The sequence below is a fragment of the Balaenoptera acutorostrata genome, chromosome 1, assembly GCF_949987535.1.
Source record: "Balaenoptera acutorostrata chromosome 1, mBalAcu1.1, whole genome shotgun sequence".
NCBI classification, from domain to species: Eukaryota; Metazoa; Chordata; class Mammalia; order Artiodactyla; family Balaenopteridae; genus Balaenoptera; species Balaenoptera acutorostrata.
In genome coordinates, this window is record NC_080064.1 from 104,614,042 (window position 1) to 104,636,137 (window position 22,096).

Genomic DNA, 22,096 nt, shown 5'->3' on the forward strand with positions numbered 1-22,096 from the left:
CATATTTTTAGAGTTGAATCTTCAATCATTGTTTTGCTACCTATATCATTATTGTACTTCTCATTTGCCTTTATTTTCTGTATATCTTATTTGGATTAAATTACTTCATGTCTCTTTTTCCCTCTACTAGTTTGACTTTATACTTTCCATTTCCGTTCATTTTGGGGTTACCCTTAAAATTTTAATAGGTATACTTAACAAAGTTTAAAATTAATCATTTTCTCTATCCTTCTCCTGAAAAACATAAGGATCTTAGAATGCTTTAATTTAGCTCATCTCCCTCTTGTCTCATGTGTAATTGTTGTCTAGTTGGTCCCAACTTGTATCTGAAACTTCCAAATTAAGTAATGAATAAATAAATAAATATATTTATTGAGTGCCTTCTCTGTGACAGACACTGTTTTAAATCTATGGATACAGGAATGAACAAAACAGAGTCTTATCTCTAGTTTATACTAGTTTCTATTCTAGTTTGAGGAGAAAAGTAGTAAATACATACTCAAGATATATTGAATATAGCATGTCAGATAGTGATAAGTGCTTACTCTTAAAGAAGAGTAAGTAGGATTGGAGTAAGCGGTGGTGAGAGGTTGCTATTTTATATCCATTGGATATTGAAGGTGACGTTTCTGAGAAGAGACCCAAGGGAAGCCATGTGGATATGAGAGAGCCAAGCTTTCTCCTAATAGATATGATAGCTGAGTATAGAATTAGAGGTTGATGATTATTTTCTCTTAACCTTTTAAAGATACAGTTCCATTGTCTTCCTGTTTCTGTTATGCTATTGAAAAGTATGCTATCAGTTTAATATTTAAAAGGTAATCTGTCTTTTTTCCCCTTGTTTTAATATTTTCTTTTTTTGCTTTGTTGTTCTGTAATTCCATTGCCATTCTGTATTTAGACTATTCCTTAAAGGACTCATGTTTTATCAGTCTGAGGACTTTTGTTTTCATCAATTTAGGAAGATTCTAAGTCATTACTCCTGTGAATAATGCCTCTCCCTCAGTCTTTCCCTTCTCTCCCTCTAGAAACTTTTCTTATCTTCTGTCTCTTGTGAGGGAAGGTATGAATTTTACAAATAAGAATTATATAATATTCAGATGATGATAAGTGTTAATTGGGGAAATAGTACAGAGTAAGGGATATTAGTGATGAGGGATTACTTCACAATTTTATATTGTGTGGTCAGAAAAACTTTCTAAGTGAAATTTGCTTAGAGATCTGCAGGTAAAGTATAAAGACTGACACAGAAGTGAGTTTGACAGTTCTAAAACAGCAGGTAGACCCGTTGGGTAATAATAAAGTGAGTCAGAGGGACATTGGTAGGAGATGATGTCAGAGAGGTTGTGGGGAATCAGATTATGTTGGGTCGAGTAAGTCATTTTACTCTGAGTGTAACCAGAAGTCATTGTAAGGTTTTGCATAGAGTAGTAACCTATGCTAACTTAAGATTTAAAAGGTTCACCACTGTAACTATATGGTGCTGAATAAGTAGAGTGCTGAGAAGAGGGTAAGGATGAAGTCAGGGAAACTGGTTAGATGGTATTACTGTTCTAGTGAGTGGAGAAAGGCCCTCTCCCTCTTTTCCTTCCTCTCTATATTTAGTGAATGTCTACTATGTACCCTGCAGTATGCTATATATTGGGAATATATGAAGTAGTATAAACCACTTTGCTTTCGAGGATGGGTTAGGATAACAGTTATGTTATTAAAAAATTACATTATATTGTGAAAATTCTATATTAGAGAATTATGCTTGTGTTAGCAAATGATTTCTGCCTATGAATGTTGGAAAGACTTCAGGGTAATATATATTTCCTTTTAATTTTTATTTAAAAATTAATTATGAATGTTATTTTTCTGTTAGTCAATTTTGTATATTCTATGGATTCTTTGGTTATTTTCTTTGCCACTTCTAATTTCTTTCCATGCATTAGAATCTTCTTCAGCGATATCTTTATCCATATCTAAATACAAACTTATGGACTCTATGTGGTAGGATTATTAATACTGCTATACTTGTGGCAAATTTCCTTCCATTTGTTGTTTGCCTTTTAATTTTGTTAATGATTTTTTTCTTATAGGTAATTTTCATTATGGGGAAATTCAAGTCCTTCTATCATCATTTATTATCAGTGCTATTGATTTTATGCTTACAAAGTACCTGCTTTCTCAAGGAAGTATAGATATATTGTCACATTTTTTCTACTTTTTAATTTCAGTTTTCTTCTATATTTACTTCTAAATCATTTGGATTTCATATATATATATATGAAATGAGTATCCGAATTAAATTCTTACCTAGGAGTCAGTTTTTTCAACATTATTAACTGAAAAATCTATCATCTTGCCATTATTTTTTGGTACCTCCTTTAACATTGATTAAGTTACATATACTAGAAAAACATTTAAAATTCATGAGGAGAGATAGAAGTAAAAATGGACGTTATAGTGTAGTGATTAGAATAGAAAGGGACCAGTAGAGAGAACACTATTCCAAAATTCAAGAAGTAGAGGCTTTCATGAGGGACAATAGTCAATAGCATCAAATATCTTGATAATTTCGCAATAATATGTAAGGCACATGAAAATGGCCCATTGGTTATGGCAATTAGGAAGCTGTGCTGACAGCAATAGAGGAGTTTCAGTAACATTAACAAATGGGAGGTGAGATTGCAGTTGCATGAGAAACAAAGACATAGAAAGTGGAAAAAAACATTCTCCCCAGCATGTTTGTGAGAAATATATGAAGGATTGAAGATATTTTGAAACCTTTACAACTTTATATATATGTGAATATTTTAAATATGTTTTCACAGAATTCAGAGGTGTCTGTGTTTGAAGTCAACATTCGATTTATTGGAGGCCTACTTGCAGCATATTACCTTTCAGGAGAGGAGGTGAGCAAAATCAAGTGATATGTTGTTTGGGGGGAAAGGGTTGTGAATGGAATTTAGTAAAATGAAAGATTTCCCTAGCATCATGTCGTCTTTTTATTTTTTATTTTTTTAATAAATTTATTTATTTTATTTATTTATTTTTGGCTGCGTTGGGTCTTCGTTGCTGTGCACGGGCTTTCTCTAGTTGCGGCGAGCGGGGGCTACTCTTCGTTGCAGTGTGCGGGCTCCTCATTGTGGTGGCTTCTCTTATTGCGGAGCACAGGCTCTAGGCGTGCGGGCTGCAGTAGTTGCAGCACTTGGGCTCAGTAGTTGTGGCTCGCGAGCTCTAGAGCGCAGGCTCAGTAATTGTGGTGTACTGGCTTAGTTGCTCCGTGGCATGTGAGATCTTCCCGGACCAGGGCTTGAACCTGTGTCCCCTGCATTAGCAGGCGGATTCTTAACCACTGCGCCCCCAGGGAAGCCCCATGTCGTCTTTTTGAATTGTCTAGTATTGAACTAATCTACAGGTTTGCTGAAATAACTAGATCTTCAGGTAGAGCTCTGTTTCTTGGGAATAATGATTTTTCCATTTTGAGAATCTCAGTGAAACAAATTCATCACAGATCCTAGCATTATATACACTATGTCTCCTCTGTAGGAGTTATCCTTCTCCAGGATTTGCCATTGCAATTAATTACATGGTTGAAACAAAAGTAGAAAATATATTAATAAGATTAGAATTAAGGAATGAATCAGTAAGAATGAATATGGATCCTCCTAAGTCCAAAAATTAATTAATAAAACTGCCTATTTAGAAATTGAATGCAATTTATTGCTGTAAATTAAAACAAAACAAAACAACAACTCTGAATTCTCCTTTATGGAAATCTTGGTGTAATACACACAGACACACTTGAGACTTACGGTGATGGGGAAGTGGGTGTAGGAAATTGCTTTTTACTACTCAGATGGGTTAAAGAGTGGGGTTGAAGAGTGTGAGAAAGAAACTAAAGGAAGAGGTTATAGTCATTTCTGTTTTGTTTTCTGAGAAAATACTTGGCACATAGATTTAATTGATTTGTTGGTCTAAATGATTGTAAGATAGCTTTGTAAATTTAAGAAAACTCACTTTTTATTATATGTGTTGTAAAGATGGATTTTTATGTTGTCTTCAGTTTTTATTTTTTGTGTTTAACTTTAAAGTGGTCATTTATAGGATTGTTTTTCCCCTTATGGCTTCTAGATTTTGGTCTTTAGAAAGCCTTCCCTATGGCTGTATCATTACAAAACAAATATTTCCACTTTTCTTCTGGATTTTTATGATTTTATATACTTATATTTAACTATTTCATCTATCTTTGTGTGCTTTTGTGTGTAAAGAGTGAGATACCCATGTACAACTTTTTCTGTAGAAGAAATATGTTTGAAGATGACGGTATTTAATATATAATATTAGATAAATAACATTTCTTACTTAATATATGATTTTACTGTCAGCCTTTACTATGTAATTTGATTATACCTCCAACCTATCTTTCAACTGTCAGAACACCTCAGTTCCCATTTAATAAAATAAAAGGTTTATACTCTCGCAAAGAGGTTTTCAAACTTCAGTGTGTTTCAGGGTCACATAGTGTGTTTTATAAAGATGAAGATTCCAAGCCCTACTCACAGAACTGAAATTCAGTTGGTTTGAGGTGGAAACCATTATTTATGGTTTTAATAAAGTACTCCGTGTTAAAGGTGATTTTGGAAATGCTGGTCCTGTACTTTGAGAAACTCTGACCTAGCTTATATGAATAAAATCATTGTAAATTAATCGATAGGATTTTTTGGTCAGGTTTATTGAGGTATTATATAGAGTAAAATTCACCCACTTTAGTGTATACTTCTTTGAGTTTTGACAGTGCATACAATCTAGTAAGCACCAGCACAAGTGAGATATAGAAGAATTCTATCATCCCAGAAAATTCCCTTTTACCATTTCATAGTTAACCCCGCATGCTACCACCAGCCTCTGGTAACGACTGATCTATTTTCTGTTCGTACACTAAGGAGTACTGGCTTCTTTCATGTAGCACAATGCATTTGAGATTTATTCATGTATTTAGTAATTCATTCCTTTTTACTGCTGTATGGTATTCCATTGTGTGGCTCTAACAGTTTATCCATTCACCAATGGATTGGGTTTTAGTTTTGGAGATTCTGAATAAAGCTGCTATAAATATTTGCATTAGGATTCTGTGGGATCATAAATTTTTATTTCTCTTGGGTAACTATCTAGAAGTGGGATTGCTGGATCAAATGGTAAGTAAACTTTAAGAACTCGCCAGACTTTTTCAAATAGTTGCCTTCCATCATGACCAGTACTTGGTATTGAGAGTTTCTTTAATATTTTTACCTATTCCAATAGATGTGTATTAGTATCTCATTGTGGTTTTATTTTACTTTTCTCTAATGACAAACCATGTTGAGCACCTTTTCATGTGCTTATTTGTCATTCATATATCTTCTTTAATTGTTCAGTCTTTGGCCATCAAATTTCTTTTGTTTTCTTATTATTGAATACTGAGAGTTTTTTGTATATTCTGTATATTCTGGACATAGGACTTTTATAACCTATGTGTTTGCAAACATTTTCTCTGTCTTTGGCTTTTCAGTGACTTAACATTATCTTTTGAAGAACTGAAGTTGTTACATCTTGAAGTAGTCCAGTTCATCAGTTTCATCTTTTATGGTTCATGTGTTTGGTATTTTATTTACAAAGTGTTGCCTAATCCAAGGTTACAAATATTTTCTCTTGTTTTCTTCTAAATGTATTATCGTTTTACTTTACTATACTTTTAAATCTATAATCCATTTTGAGTTAAATTCTATATGCTGTGAGGTAGAGGTTGAGATTCATTTCTTTCCATATGGATATCCAAAAATTCTAGCACCATTCGTTGAAAAGACTAGTCTTTCTGTATTTAATTGACTTTGCACCTTTGTTGAAAACAATTGACCATATATGAAATCAACTGACCAAATGTGGGTATACTTCTAGACTCTGTTGTTGATCTGTGTGTCTGTCCTTTTGCTATTACCACACTGTGTTCATAATTATGGCTTTATGGAATTGAAATCATGGTCTTTATGGTCTCATAATCAGGTTGTGTGAGTCCTCCAACTTTGTTCCCCTTCAGAATTGTTTTGGCTATTCTAGTTTTATTTTCTATATAAATTATAGAATCAGTTTCCTGATTTCTACAAAATATCTTACTGGGATTTTGATTAGGATTATATTGAGTCTATCAGCAAGTTTAGGGAAAATTGATATCTTCCAATCCATGAACATAATATATCTCTTCATTTATTTAGTTCTTTAATTTTGTTCATTGGTGTTTCTAGTTTTTACAGATCTTATACATAATTTTGATGGATTTGTATCTATTTCATATTTTTTGATGCTATTAAAAGTGGTACTGTATATTTTATTTCAATTGCTGATTGTATATATGCTGCCAGTATATATAAATACAGTTGCTTTAAAAAACCTTTTAATAAAGACTTAAATTTTCAGCTGGCTCAAGACATTTTGTTTTTCTCTAGATAACTTTTCTGATACTATCATTTATTTTAAAAAATGTGGTAAAATGTACATAACATAAAAGAATAACATTCACATTGTTGTGCACTATGCAGTTGATTTTTATATTGACCTTGTGGCCTGAGATTATCATAAATTTACTAGTTAATTCTAGTCACTTTTAAATGGATTTTAATAGATTCTTTAGGAATTTCTTTGTAACCAGTCATGTCGTCAGTGAACAGAGATGTTTTATTTCTCTATATAGAGAACAATTTTATTTGTATAGTTCTTTTATTTCTTTTTCTTGCCCTATCACATTGCCCAGAACCTTCACTAAATACAGAGTTAAATGGGAGTGGTGAGAGTGGCATCCTTGCCTGGTTCCTGATATCAGGGGAAGAGCATTTAGTTTTTCACCATTAAGCATAATGTTAGCCATAGGGTTTTTGTTTTGTTTTGTTTTTTTGTAGATACCCTTCATCATATTGAAGAAGTTCCCTGCTATTCCTATTTGCTGAGGTTTTTAAAATCATGAATGGATGTTGAACGTTGTCAAATGTTTTTATGGCATTTAATTAGATGATTATATGGTGTTTCTTCTTTATCTGTTGATAATGTGAATTATGCTGGTTGATTTTTGACCATGAAACCAACCTTGCATTTTTGGGAAGAAACCCCACTTGGTCATGGTGTATTATCCTTTTTAAATATTGCTGGGATTGATTTGATAATGTATTGTTGAGAATTTTTTTGTATCTGTGTTCATATGGGATATTGATCTATAGTTTTAATATCTTTCTGTGTATGTATGTTTTGCATAAGAGTAATACTGACCTTGTAAAATGAGTTCGGAAGTGTTTTTTCTTTTTTTCCATTGGAGAAGTTTGTGTATAATTGGTATTATTTCTTCCTTAATGTTTGGTAGAATTTCCCACTGAAGCCACATGGGGTTGGAGTTTTTTGTTTTTGTTTTTCCTACTAAGTTTTAAAATGTATGTATTCAATTTCTTTGGTAGATATAACACTGTTCAGGTTATTTCTTCTTGAGTGGCTTTTGTAGTTTGTGTGGCTTTTGTTGTTTGTGTATTTCAGGGAATTTGTTTCCTCTAAATTTTGGACATAAAGTTGTTTGTACTACTTTGTTATTATCCTTTCTATATCTGTAGGGTCTGTAGTAATGTTCCCCATTTCATCTTCTCTTTTGTTGTCAGGCTGGCTACAAGTGTATTAATATTTTTATTTCAAAGAACTGGATTTTGTTTCATTGATTTTTCTCTATTTTTATGTATTCAGTTTTATTAAGTTTTTGCTTTTATCTTTACTTATTTCTTCCTTTTGGGTTAAGTTGCACCTCTCTCCCCATTTTTTTTCCTGTTTTTTTCCAGTTCCTTACGGTTGGAGCTTGTTAGCTCATTAATATGACACCTTATTTTATTTTATTGATTTATTTTTATCTTATTTTTTACTGAAGTATAGTTGACTTAACAATATTCTATTAGTTTCAGATGTATACATAGTAATACAATATTTTCATAGCATATACTCCATACAGAGTTATTTTAAGATATTGACTGTATTCCCTGTGCTGTACATTACATCTTTGTAGCTTATTTTTTCCCAGTAGTTTGTAAGCATTAATATCATAGATTTGCTTCTCAGTCTTTCTTTAACTGCATCCTATGAATTTTGATATGTTATGTTTTTATTTTCCTTTAATTCAAAATATTTTCTAATTTCTCTTCTTCCTTTTTGATTGCTGAGTTATTTAGAAGTACGCTGTTTAATTTCCAAATATTTGAGGATTTTCCAGATAGCATTCTGTTACTGGTTTCTAGTTTAATTGTTTAATTGGCAGTGAATAGAGAGCAAATTTATTGACTTTTTTGTTGTTTGTTTCATGGGCCAGAATATGGTCTATCAAAAAGAATGTATGCTTGAAAAGATGTGTATTCTGCCGTGGTTGGGTTAAAATGTCAATTAGGTCAAGCTAGATAATAGTGTTGCTTGATCTTCTGTAGTTTTACTAATTTTCTGTCTACTTGTTCTGTCAAATACTAAGTTGAGGAGTCTTGAAGCCTCCAACTATAATTATGGATTTGTCTGTTTCTCCTTTCAGTCCTATCAGTTTTTACTTTGTGTATTTTGGAGATCTGTTCTTAGGTGTGTACATATTTGGGATTGTTATGTCTTCTTGGTGAATTTGTTTTTTTATTGTTTTAAAATTTTTCTCTTTATCTCTGTTCATATTCACTGTTCTTTAGTTTGTCTGATACTGTTATAGTCACTCTGACTTTCTTTCAGGTGGTAACACATGGTATATCTTTTAATGTATGTGATCTACTTTTGAGCCTGTTGAAGGCTTTTTTTTTTAATTGGGGTATAATTGCTTTACAGTGTTGTGTTAGTTTCTGCTGTACAGCGAAGTGAATCAGCTATATGTATACATATATCCCCTCTTTTTTGGATTTCCTTCCCATTTAGGTCACCACAGAGCACTGAGTAGAGTTCCCTGTGCTATACAGCAGGTTCTCATTAGTTATCTATTTTATACATAGTAGTGTATATATGTCAATCCCAATCTCCCAATTCATCCCACCCCCCATTCCCCCCTTGGTGTCCATATGTTTGTTCTCAACGTCTGTGTCTCTATTTCTGCCTTGCAAACAGGTTCATTTGTACCATTTTTCTAGATGCCGTGTATGCGTTAATATATGATATTTGTTTTTCTCTTTCTGACTTACTTCACTCTGTATGACAGCCTCTAGGTCCATCCGCGTCTCTACAAATGACACAATTTCATTCTTTTTTATGGCTGAGTAATATTCCATTTTATATATGTACTACAACTTATTTATCCATTCATCTGTCGATGGACATTTATTTAGGTTGCTTCCATGACCTGCCTGTTGTAAATAGTGCTGCAGTGAACATTGGGGTGCATGTGTCTTTTTGAATTACAGTTTTCTCAGGGTATATGCCCAGTAGTGGGATTGCTGGATCATTATTGAAGGCATTTTGCATCTCTGTTTTACCTTGATTTTTTTTTTTAAACATCTTTATTGGAGTATAATTGCTTTACAATGATGTGTTAGTTTCTGCTCTACAACAAAGTGAACCAGCCATACACACACATATGCTCCCATATCTCTTCCCTCTTGCATCTCCCTCCCTCCCACCCTCCCCATCCCACCCTTCTAGGTGGTCACAAAGCACCGAGCTGATCTCCCTGTGCTATGCGGCTGCTTCCCACTAGCTATCTATTTTACATTTGGTAGTGTATATATGTCCATGACACTCTCTCACCCTGTCAGATCTCACCCCTCCCCCCCCATATCCTCAAGTCCATTCTCTAGTAGGTCTGTGTCTTTATTCCCATCTTGCCACTAGGTTCCTCATGACCTTTTTTTTTTTTTTTCCTTAGATTCCATATATATGTGTTAGCATACTGTATTTGTTTTTCTCTCTCTGACTTACTTCACTCTGTATGACAGACTCTAACTCCATCCACCTCATTACAAATACCTCCATTTCATTTCTTTTTATGGCTGAGTAATACTCCATTGTATATATGTGCCACATCTTCTTTATCCATTCATCTGTTGATGGACACTTAGGTTGCTTCCATGTCCTGGCTATTGTAAATAGAGCTGCAATGAACATTTTGGTACATGACTCTTTTTGAATTATGGTTTTCTCAGGGTATATGCCCAGTAGTGGGATTGCTGGGTCGTATGGTAGTTCTATTTTTAGTTTTTTAAGGAACCTCCATACTGTTCTCCATAGTGGCTGTATCAATTTACTTTCCCACCAACAGTGCAAGAGTGTTCCCTTTTCTGCACACCCTCTCCAGCATTTATTGTTTCTAGATTTTTTGATGATGGCCATTCTGACCGGTGTGAGATGATACCTCATTGTAGTTTTGATTTGCATTTCTCTAATGATTAATGATGTTGAGCATTCTTTCATGTGTCTGTTGGCCATCTGTATATCTTCTTTGGAGAAATGTCTATTTAGGTCTTCTGCCCATTTTTGGATTGGGTTGTTTGTTTTTTTGTTATTGAGCTGCATGAGCTGCTTGTAAATTTTGGAGATTAATCGTTTGTCAGTTGCTTCATTTGCAAATATTTTCTCCCATTCTGAGGGTTGTCTTTTTGTCTTGTTTATGGTTTCCTTTGCTGTGCAAAAGCTTTTAAGTTTCATTAGGTCCCATTTGTTTATTTTTGTTTTTATTTCCATTTCTCTAGGGGCTGGGTCAAAAAGGATCTTGCTGTGATTTATGTCATAGAGTGTTCTGCCTATGTTTTCCTCTAAGAGTTTGATAGTGTCTGGCCTTACACTTAGGTCTTTAATCCATTTTGAGTTTATTTTTGTGTATGGTGTCAGGGAGTGTTCTAATTTCATACTTTTACATGTACCTGTCCAATTTTCCCAGCACCACTTATTGAAGAGGCTGTCTTTTCTCCACTGTATATGCTCGCCTCCTTTATCAAAGATAAGGTGACCATATGTGCGTGGGTTTATCTCTGGGCTTTCTATCCTGTTCCATTGATCTATATTTCTGTTTTTGTGCCAGTACCAAACTGTCTTGATTACTGTAGCTTTGTAATATAGTCTGAAGTCAGAGATCCAGATTCCTCCAGCTCCATTTTTCGTTCTCAAGATTGCTTTGGCTATTCAGGGTCTTTTGTGTCTCCATACAAATTGTGAAATACCTTGATTTTTAAAGTGATTATTTCTAATACTTCATTTGACCTTTACAGTTTTCATTTCTCTGCTAAAATTCCTTGTTGTCTTCATGTATGTTTTCCACCTTATCCACTAGGTCTTTTTTTTTTAATATAAATTTATTTATTTATTTATTTTTGGCTGCGTTGGGTCTTTGTTGCCACGTGCAGGCTTTCTCTAGTTGTGGCGAACAGGGGCTACCCTTCGTTGCGGTGCACGGGCTTCTCATTGTGGTGGCTTCTCTTGTTGTGGAGCACAGGCTCTAGGTGCGTGGGCTTCAGTAGTTGTGGCTCGTGGGCTTAGTTGCTCTGTGGCATGTGGGATCTTCCCAGACCAGGGCTCAAACCTGTGTCCCCTGCATTGGCAGGCGGATTCTTAACCACTGCATCACCAGGGAAGTCCTCCACTACGTCTTTTAACATAGTAATTATAGTCATTTAAAATTCTTTGTGATTATTTCAACCTCATTAAGTCTGATTTGTCACTTGCTTTGTCTCTAGAAAATGGATTAATTTTTCTTGCTTTCTTAAGTATTTAATAATTTTTTATTTAATGCAAAATATCATGTATGGATGGGACAGTGAAGACTGAGTTTAATAATATTTATGCCTGGAATAGCATGACTGTGCTATTAATGTTAGGAGCTGAGTCAGTTTAGTCTGAGTTGAACCAGGTTTGGGTTTTTTATTGCTAAGGTTACCTACAAAGTACCACTGGCTTCAAATTCCTCTAACACTACCTTGTAATTAGAGTGGGCCTGTTTTGCAGGCAAGTTTTTCTTAATGCTCTTGCTCTACTGTCCACTTTCGGCATTCCCTGTATGCCTGTGCCTCAGAGAGGGTCTGCCTCTACCCACTGTTCCTCTCCCAGCCATGAACTGCTGTTACTTGCTACTCTATGCTTCCTAATATTTACCAGGTTAAACATTATATGATGTCTTTGAGATAGAGCATTTTTTTCTTACTTTCATGCCTGTCTGACTATGTAGAGGAAATACTAAATTGTTTGTGTGTAGTTGACTAATTTGCATACCAAAAAGCATATGATTCAAAATTACCTATGAACAGCTTATGAAAGAGAAGTGTCAGCCTCTGCCATTTCATTAGGCTCGTTATCTGAAGGTTGAAGCAAAATGTTGAAATTTTGGTTGCTGTTGTCATAGGAAAACACTAAAATGCTGAAAAAGTATACAATGTTACCAGTATTTCCATTTTTGCAGTTTTAACTCCTCAGACTTCAGGAAGAAACATTTTGAATTGGAGGGAAGCACAAGTACTTTGGAGCTAGAGGTTTGAGTCTCTATTCTGCCTCCGTTTCATAAAAATATTTGTCAAGCTATTTACCTTCTGTAATTTAAGTCTCCTCATTTATAAAAGAACGAGAGAGTTCACCTGAGAGTTGTTGGGGGGATTACATTATGTGAAGGGGCCTAACAATATCACCTGACTCAATGGATACTACTTTACTTTTTTTTTCCTCTTCCTTTGACTTTTTTCCTGTGTGGTAAATATACTGTTTCTAACAGCTGGGAAATCCTTCTACTTATTTAAAAATAGATAAGTTAATTTCTTAGCATAGAGTCTACTCTACTAAAAAGTAGAGAGAACGTTTTACCTTTTTGACTTTCTCATACAATCAGATTTCACTGACCATTTTACTTTTCTACTTGATCATTTTACACTGAAAGCTCTGATCCATATCTATTCCAGGAAACCAAAAATAAATCCCTGAAATCTGCTAAGAATAAATAAAACATTGAATATAAGATTATTCTAATACTGGATAGCCAATAAATTCCTATGTCTCACATAAGACAGAAAATTAACTATAATTTATAACATGGCAAAGCGCCTTTCTTGTATTTAGATAGAGTGTAACTAGAATAAAGAACATTTTACATGCATTCAATGTTCTGGTATGGGGAACCAAATGAGGGTTATATGCCATCCTAACAAAGTGTTCCTCTGTCCTGTGATTTATTAATATTATAAATGTGAATCTTTATAATATTTTCTCAGAACAAGGCTATTTATTTTAAATATTCACAAGTTTAAAAATCTTGATGATTTATTATGTTTACTTGAGCCTCAAATATATGACGTTTCTTTTACAGTATTTTCTCATTTTTTAACAGTTATCAAAGTGGCATCCCTTCCTAAGATAACAATGTAATTTATGTGGATAAATGCATCTGAAATCTGTCAGATAAAATAGAGAAATGGTTATATAGAGTTTAATATGTTTCACAGAATATAAACACAAAATAAAAGAAACAACAACAGCAAACTTTTTCTTTACTAAAACACAATTGTGTACTTCATTGCCTGTAGGTAAGATCGTTTCTGAATAAGTTCAGGGATATTTTCTTTTTTACTTTTGGCTGCGTTAGGTCTTTGTTGCTCCGCATGGGCTTTTTCTAGTTGTGGCGAGTGGGAGCTACTCTTTGTTGCGGTGCGCGGCCATCTCACTGCAGTGGCTTCTCTTGTTGCGGAGCACGGGCTCTAGGCATGCGGGCTTCAGTAGTTGTGGCGTGTGGGCTCAGTAGTTGTGGTGCGCGGGCTTAGTTGCTCCGCGGCATGTGGGATCCTCCTGGACCAGGGATTGAACCCGTGTCCCCTGCGTTGGCAGGCAGATTCCTATCCACTGCGCCACCAGGCAAGTCCCAGGGGTATTTTCTAAGGCAAATAGAGTGTCCCTTTTTTGCCCTAAAGTTCTGAATAAAAAAAGAGAAATGTTACAGTGTTAATTTTTCCTGACTTAAATATTAGCCACTATTGTCCTTATTGCACTAATTTTCATTTTATTTTTGCTTCAGAAGTTACTGCAGTTTCCATCGAAAATTCGACCTCTGCATTTTCTGTAGATGTGTTGGTAATTGGATAAAACATTCCACTAAGCTTTGCTGACCTAGATACCATTTTAAATATACTCTCCAACATTTCATCTTAAATGTGTGAGTTCATCTACACATTTGTATACATTCATACATGTTTAAAGTCACAGTACTAATACCAATTCACAGTTGATTATGATTATGGTTACTGGTTTGATCAGAAGTTAGAGTTTACCACATGGTCATCCCAGTAGATGCAGAAAAAGCATTTGATAAAATTCAACATCCATTCATGATAAAAACTCTCACCAAAATGAGTATAGAGGGAACATATCTCAACATAATAAAAGCCATTTATGACAAAGCCACAGTCAACATAATACTCAATGGCAAAAAGCTGAAAGCCTTCCTGCTAAATGCTGGAACAAGACAAGCATGCCCACTCTCACCACTTCTATTCAACTTAGTATTGGAAGTCCTAGCCACAGCAGTCAGACAAGGAAAAGAAACAAAAGGTATCCAAATTGGAAGGAAAGAGGTAAAATTGTCATTATATGCAGGTGACATGATACTCTATAGAGAACCCTAAAGTATCCACACAAAAACTATTAGAACTAATAAATGAATTCAGCAAGGTAGCAGGATACAAGATTAATATACAGAAACCTGTTGCATTTCTTTACACTAACAGTGAAATATCAGAAAGAGAAAGTAAAAAAATCCTGTTTAAAATCATGTCAGAAGACAGAGTTAGGGCTACCACAGGTGCTAGAAATTTAGGGGTAAAATCCAGGACAGGAGGGAGGCACAGAGGAGAAGCCCCAAATTCTGCATGCATGAAACTGTGTATTTAGATCACTTTGTTTTATTTCCCTATATGTTTATCGAGCTATACCATAATTTTCTGCCTGAAATAGACTCTCACCCTTCCACATTCTCTGCCTGGTAAAGAACTTAAAAGTTCAAAGTTTGGGCTTCCCTGGCGGCGCAGTGGTTGAGAATCCACCTGCTAATACAGGGGACACGGGTTCGAGCCCTGGTCTGGGAAGATCCCACATGCCGCAGAGCAGCTGGGCCCGTGAGCCACAATTACTGAGCCTGCGCGTCTGGAGTCTGTGCTCCGCAACAAGAGAGGCCGCGATAGTGAGAGGTCCGCGCACCGCGATGAAGAGTGGCCTCCACTCGCCGCAACTAGAGAAAGCCCTGGCACAGAAACGAAGACCCAACACAGCCAAAATTAAAAAAAAAAAAAAAAAAAAAGTTCAAAGTTTGTTTTTTTAAGCAACTATTGAATGAAGTTAATTTATATACAATAAAATGTACCCACTTTATAGTATCTAATTAAATACATTTAAATTTTAACAAATGTTTGATATGCTGTTGGAGAGAATACAAACTTTTTGGAAAATGATTTAGCTTGTGTCAAGTAAACATTTAAAATGTAAAATTCTCTGACCCACTAACCCACTTCTAGGAATGTATTATCTAAAAGTAACAACGTGGATACATAAGGTATACTCAGAAGGATTTTTTTCATTGCATTAGTGTTTGTAGTATCCAATGTTTGAAAACATGTAGTAGGCCAGCGTTTGCAAAGACCTGAATATTCATCTGGGGGCATGGTTGAATAAATTGATACATCTACTACTATAGAATACTGTACAACTATGAACATAAGTTTTATATATTTCAACCAGTAAACATAGGCTTGATATATTTAGTGACAAAAGCAAGTTATAGACCAATAGCTTGTGGGGTGTGTGTGTGTGTGTTTCCATTCATCCAGTCAGTTAGCCATTGCAGTATTTGGGGCAAATAATAATAGCAACTTGGACTAAAGATGGGCTGTAGAGATGAGAGAGATAAATGATATCAAGGAAGATGAATTCAAAAGGTTTGGGTGATATTGTGCAGGGGGAAATGAGGCAGAAGGATGAGTTGGTCTCGCCTCCAGTTTTCTGGGTTTTGGTACTAGACTGATGGTGGGGCAGTTATTAGATATTGAAAACTTTAAGAATACTGGATTGGGAGGGGAAGCTCATCAGTTTGTTTCAGGTGTTTTGAATCTGAGGGGATTTTGCTATATTTAAGTAGAAATAAATAGTAGACAGATGTAATGGATCTGGTACTCACTGGAGAGGTGTTGACGGGTGATATAAATTTGGGAGTCACTTGCTTTGCTGATAATTGAAAACAGGCACACATGAGCTTGCTCAGGGAGGCAATTTAGAAAAGGAAGAGAAGGAGACCTAGAATCAACCATCAAGAAGCACAACATTAAAGGTCAAGTATGAGGAGGATGAGTCAGTGAAGGAGGCAGGGAGATTGTAGTATTACTGAATATAAGGGAAATATTTTAAGGAGGAACTGGTCAATAATGTCTGAAAATGCTCTTTGCTCAAATGTGTGGCTAATCCTTAGCAAGATCCCTTTAAGTAAAATGATGGGGGCAGAAACTAGGTTGAAATAGGTGGAGTAGTGAGTGGTAGGAGAGGAAATGGATACAGTAAATTAGGCAGTTTTGTAAAAATTGGAAAGGTACTTACGATACTATGTTAGTAGCAGGAAATGAAAGAATAAAAATCCAATTACTTAAAAATTGTATGTTTGTACAGAAAAAAGGAGGATGGTAATATATCAAAATATTTAATAGTATTTGGTTCAGAATAGAGGAACTGGTGTGATTTAATTTTTTTTTCCTTTTCCTGTTTTAAATAAGCAAATATTTAATAATAGGTAATAAGAAAATATGGATTATTTATTTATCAGTCAGGATTCGATTTATAAGAGACAGAAACCATGCCAGTTATTTGAACAGAGAGAATTTCATATAAAGAGTTATTGGGGCTTCCCTGGTGGCGCAGTGGTTAGGAATCTGCCTGCCAATGCAGGGGACACGGGTTCGTGCCCCGGTCCGGGAAGATCCCACATGCCGCGGAGCGGCTAGGCCCGTGAGCCACAACTACTGAGCCTGCGCATCTGGAGCCTGTGCTCCGCAATGGGAGAGGCCGCGACGGGGGGAGGCCGCGACGGTGAGAGGCCCGCGCACCGCGATGAAGAGTGGCCCCCACTCGCCGCAACTGGAGAAAGCCCTCGCACAGAAACGAAGACCCAACACAGCCATAAATAAATAAATTTATATATATATAAAAAAGAGTTATTAACTGGGTATAAAATTAACTAGGAAAGTGCTAGATTAAAAAGAATAAGGTATCATGGAGGTAGCTCCTACAGGAAGCAACCATGGCTGAGGGAATATGGGCAAGAGGTTTTAATTACTGAAACTTAGAAACTTCAGAGAAAGGGCTCTACATAGCTGAAACTCAGACCTCTGATGAAAATGTGCTGGCAGGTGTCTTTGGAGTGAGGATTGAGGGTGATGAAGCTGGTTCTGCAAGTGTTGGAAAAACTGCAAAGTGGATTCAGCTGCTGCTACAGGAAGGCACTTCTGTTACTGCTGATGTGGAAGGTTCAGGAAAGCCATCCACTATGGGGCCTGAGCATCTCTGCACACTTTTGCTGGGAATACCAAGAATATAATAAGCCCCTGACTGCTCTTTTCCCGGGTCATCAGGCTTATGCTTGCAGGATTGAATTAATGTCTTACCCTGGACAAATAAGCTTGCTTTCACTTAGTATAAAAGAGATTCTCCAAACTCAGTGTTCTTCTGTAAGGCAGCCCACTGTATGTGCAGGAATCCATCATGGGCCCTTTGGGTCATCTCTCTGTGACTTAGGTGGGGGTAAGGGTGGGACGTGTACGACCAATGGAAGTAAACTTGAAGCTTTGGCTGCTACTTTGCCATGAATAATGTAGTCTTTTTATCTCTGACACAGTAGTCTTCTGTCTTCTGCCAATATTCATGAAACTGTGGCAGGCTAACTTGTTAGCAAGTAGAATAAGATCTTAGATTTCATCATGAGTTATGAAATATTGTTTGCAGGCTCATTATGAGTGGGAGATGTGTTTCTACCTCTGTGTTAACCAGCAGTTTTGTAGTATCCCTCACTTGGTCCTAAGGAACACCTGTCTAGCCTTTAAGGGTGCCCCTGTTCATGGTGATAATGAAAATTCATCTAGAATGCAGTATAGAGAGCCAAAGGGAGAATAAGAAAAAGAGTTGAGAGATATAAAATAGATTGAGAAATATTAATGTTTATTAGGAGTCTCAGATGAGTTTAATGGAATAAATGATAGAGAATCAATATTTGAAAAAATATCAAGAATAAGGAGGAAATACTAAAAGCTACCAAAGAAAAAGGGCTGATTACTTACAAAAGAATGACAGCTAACAGCAGAGTTCTCCACAGCAATAGATGCCAGAAGACATTGGAATAATATCTTTATACTGCTGAGATAAAATAACTGCCAGTGCAGAATTTTATATTAGCCAAATGATCATTCAAGAGGGAGGACAGAGTTGTGCAATAAATTAATAAAACATTTTAAAGAATTATTGATGACAAAATTATGATTAAATAATGCACAGTATAAAATATGTCTATATCTGTATTTATATCTAATATAGTGAAATAGTAAAGCAAGTACATGAACTTGAGCTGCACTGCCTGGGTTTAAATTCAGACTTACCACTGTATGACCTTGGGCAAGTTAACTTCTCTGTTTTATACCTCAGTTTCAACCCTGTAAAATGGGAGTAACAATAATACCTACCTCATTGGGTTGTTGTGGGGATCAAATGGATTAATATATATGCTTGCCATTATCATCATCATCATCATCAACCCAACATTTTTGTAGAATATTGTAAAGAGTCCTTAAAACTTTTATATGTTTACATTGAATATCCCAGGGAGATGGGGTTGGTATGGAGGAGAGAGAAGATAATTTACTTGTTTACTTTAAATCTCTGTACATTTTGGCTTCTTAAATTAATTCATTCAACACTAGTTGAGCATCTTGAATACACTAGGCACTCTTTTAGGTACTAAGAATACAGCAGTGAATACAAGAAAAAAATTCCTTTTCAACCATGGCTTACATTCTGCTGTGAGGGTAAAAGGCAATAAACAAGGTATATATGGGAGAGAGAGTGTGTGTATACACACACGTATATACACTGTTAGTGATAAGTGCTCAGGAGAAAAATAAAGCATGGAAGGGGATAAGGGGTTTTTAATTTCAAATAGGATGATCAGGGGGTGCATGTGAAGATAACATTTGTGTAAAGAGCTGCAGGAGATAAGAGAGAGCCTTGAGGGTTTCGTTTATAAGAGCATTTAGTTGAAAGGAACAGCAAATGAAGGTTAAAGTTAGTGAAGAAAAAGCATTACTGGCATTCTCAGAGAATGACAAAAGAGGTTAGTGGGGCTGAAGAAGGTTACTGGAGCAGGGAGAAAGGGAGTAAGGCCACAGAAGTAATAGATTTATTTGGAAAAAAAATGTTTTGTAGCCTTTTAAAGAGCTGTGCCTTTTACTCTGAATGAGATGGGAAGTCATTTGAGTGTTATGAACTCTTGACTTCTATTTTACATTCTAACTCTACTAGGTTGAAAACAGATTATTACTTTAGTAAATACTCCAATTAAAAAAGAAGAACTAAAAGTGTACATGGATTCTAATATCACTTCCCTCCTCAAGAATCTACAGTGCTTCTGTGTTATCTGTTGTGTTACCCTAAGTTTCATTGCTTATGTTTTAAAGCTCTTCATAATCTTGCCACACTTTACCTGTTTAATCCCGTTTCTTCCAATTCTTCCAGACCTAGGTAATTCTTCTAGTCCTAATTTTTCTAAACCTAGGACCAGTTTTAACATAGTTCCATTACTTACAATTTGTTCTGGTAAAAATAACTGGGAGATTTTACATCATGGATAATGAATACATAAAAGTTTTTTTTCTATAAATAAATGTTTTGGAAGTCTTCATTTAAGTGTTGTTGAAGCTCTTAAACATGTAAATAATTGATTCACTTTCATCATCTTATTAGTCAAGAGTCCTAGTTGCAGAAAACAATCTGTTTTATCTAGTGATTTATTAGAGGGTACTGACCAGCTAACAGAATCTTTGGGAGGGCCATGAAATCAGATATTTTTGTTATATAGCTTGGAAACATGCAGGCAGGAGAAATGCTCAAGCATACCATGTGGCTTTCATGGTATGATCCAGCTCCATTCCCTCTGTTGCCCACATGTTATCTTTGAAGCTAGGCACCAGTCACTGGAACTTCTGTCAGAGCTACCACAGAAGAATCAGACAGTGTCACCACTGTGCTTGAAAGATCACTGCTTCAGATCATTTACTTCTTCCTTCCAAATATTGCATATTTATGTATACTCAGCAATGCCTAGGCCTTGTCTCGAACTTTAGCTGGTGTGGAGTCTGGGAAATGTTATATATAGTTATCCATCCTCTGCAAGGTATGAAGGTATGCTTGAAAGATTTGAGTGAGTGTTGAGTATCTACCACATTCATAATAAAAAAAATGAAAATGACAATGGAGTATCCTTTTTCAATTATCAGATTAGCAGCAATCAAAAGTTTGACAACTTTTATATTAACAAAAATACAGGGAAACAGCTGGTCATAAATTCTGGTAGAAATATAAATTTGTGAAATGTGTAGAGAACAAATTGGCATTAACTATTAAAATTACAAATAAATATACCCATAGATTCAGTAATTCCACTCTTGGAATTTATCATACAGAGTCACATAGTTTGGAAACATATGTCTAGCAATAGGAGACTGACTAAATAAATTACAGTATGATCTATACAGGGGAAATTCTGCAGCCACTAAAGAGAAGGATGTGGAACGATTTGGAAAGATCTCCAAGGTACAATAAATGAAAGAAGCAAATTGAGCATAGAGTATATGATATTCTGTGTTTGAAAGACAAAGATGTGTGTATAAACTGTAATAGAATTTCTATTTCTGAGAAATGGAAAATGAGGATTTGATGTGACATGCTAGGAGCCATGTATACGATAGAACTGATTTAGCACAAAATATTTACTAGATATTTGAGAAATTGATAGCTATTTGCATTGTATCAATGGAAGGAACTGTGTGGTCAAGGGATAGGACTGGAAAAGGGACTTATGGTTTACTTTGATACTTTTTGGATTTTATATTATTTGCCTGCATTGCATACTAACTAATTTGTTTTAAATTAGCTACTGCTGTTGTCTGCCAAACTATGTTTCTGCAAACAAGGAGTGTAAGGCTGTGGTATATTTATCATTAAAGATTTTGTATATTTCTGAATAAATTAAGAATTCTACATAAGGAATTTTTTCTCAATGACATGAGGGTGGTGTTTTCTTTTTGGGTCGTGTACTATAATTGGTTACTATATATGTTAACTGACATAGGAAGTTGAAAATTAGAAAATGTGTCGCTAATTACTTCTGGAAGTGAAATGAGAATGCTTTCTATTTAGAAAAAGCGTATGTTTATAACTTAATTTACCATTTTGAATATTAGTTTTATATGTAAAAGATGTGATACAAAAATATGTGATTAACAAATACACAGCATTAATATTAGTTCTTAGATAAGAACTTAGTCCCTTTGTCCTCATGGTGAAGCATGAGGTAAGGAAGCAATACTCTTTACTGTATAGTGTAATTTCTCTTTACTAACATATAAATGTTAATACAGAGAGAACTGAGTTTTCCATTTGCTTTTCTGAATTAATGGAATGAATATGAGAAAATTATTAAAACTTTTACCTTAAATTGTTACATTTTTCACTGGTATTTTTGTGTTAAAGTAAGTATTCTAGGAAATGGTAAATTGTAGATATATGAGAATATCTAATTAAAAGTTCTGCTGAGTTTTTCCTTATTTAAGGAACCTTGCAGAACATCTGAATGTTGTATTGCTTTGTCTACTTGCACATACTCCTCTCTAATTTATCCCCCCAATAATGTTGGTATGCTTTGTTAATATAACGTCAACTTAGAACTTCGATCTAGTCCTGGCTTTCAACTACTGACTTATTTGAAAAATCTAATAATATTTTAACAAAAATACTTGACTGCAATGAAAAGATGGAACCTTAAATGTCCAAAGAATTTGAAATTAATTTGAGAGAGGATAGATTTGGGGCATATAGAAGA

The 22,096-nt window shown here is 35.1% G+C and overlaps 1 protein-coding gene across 4 annotated transcripts in view; it reads left to right on the forward strand.

The window, feature by feature from the left end:
• MAN1A2 (mannosidase alpha class 1A member 2) overlaps positions 1 to 22,096 on the forward strand; it is a 219,503-nt gene that overhangs the window by 82,963 nt on the left and 114,444 nt on the right. For all 4 annotated transcript variants that reach the window (XR_009008394.1, XR_009008393.1, XM_007169316.2 and 1 more), the window contains exon 5: positions 2,820 to 2,900. Coding sequence is in view for 2 of the 4 variants with exons in the window: in XM_007169316.2 (XP_007169378.1) it covers positions 2,820 to 2,900 (81 nt within the window). In the remaining 2 variants the exon portion in view is untranslated. The remainder of the gene's footprint in view (positions 1 to 2,819; positions 2,901 to 22,096) is intronic.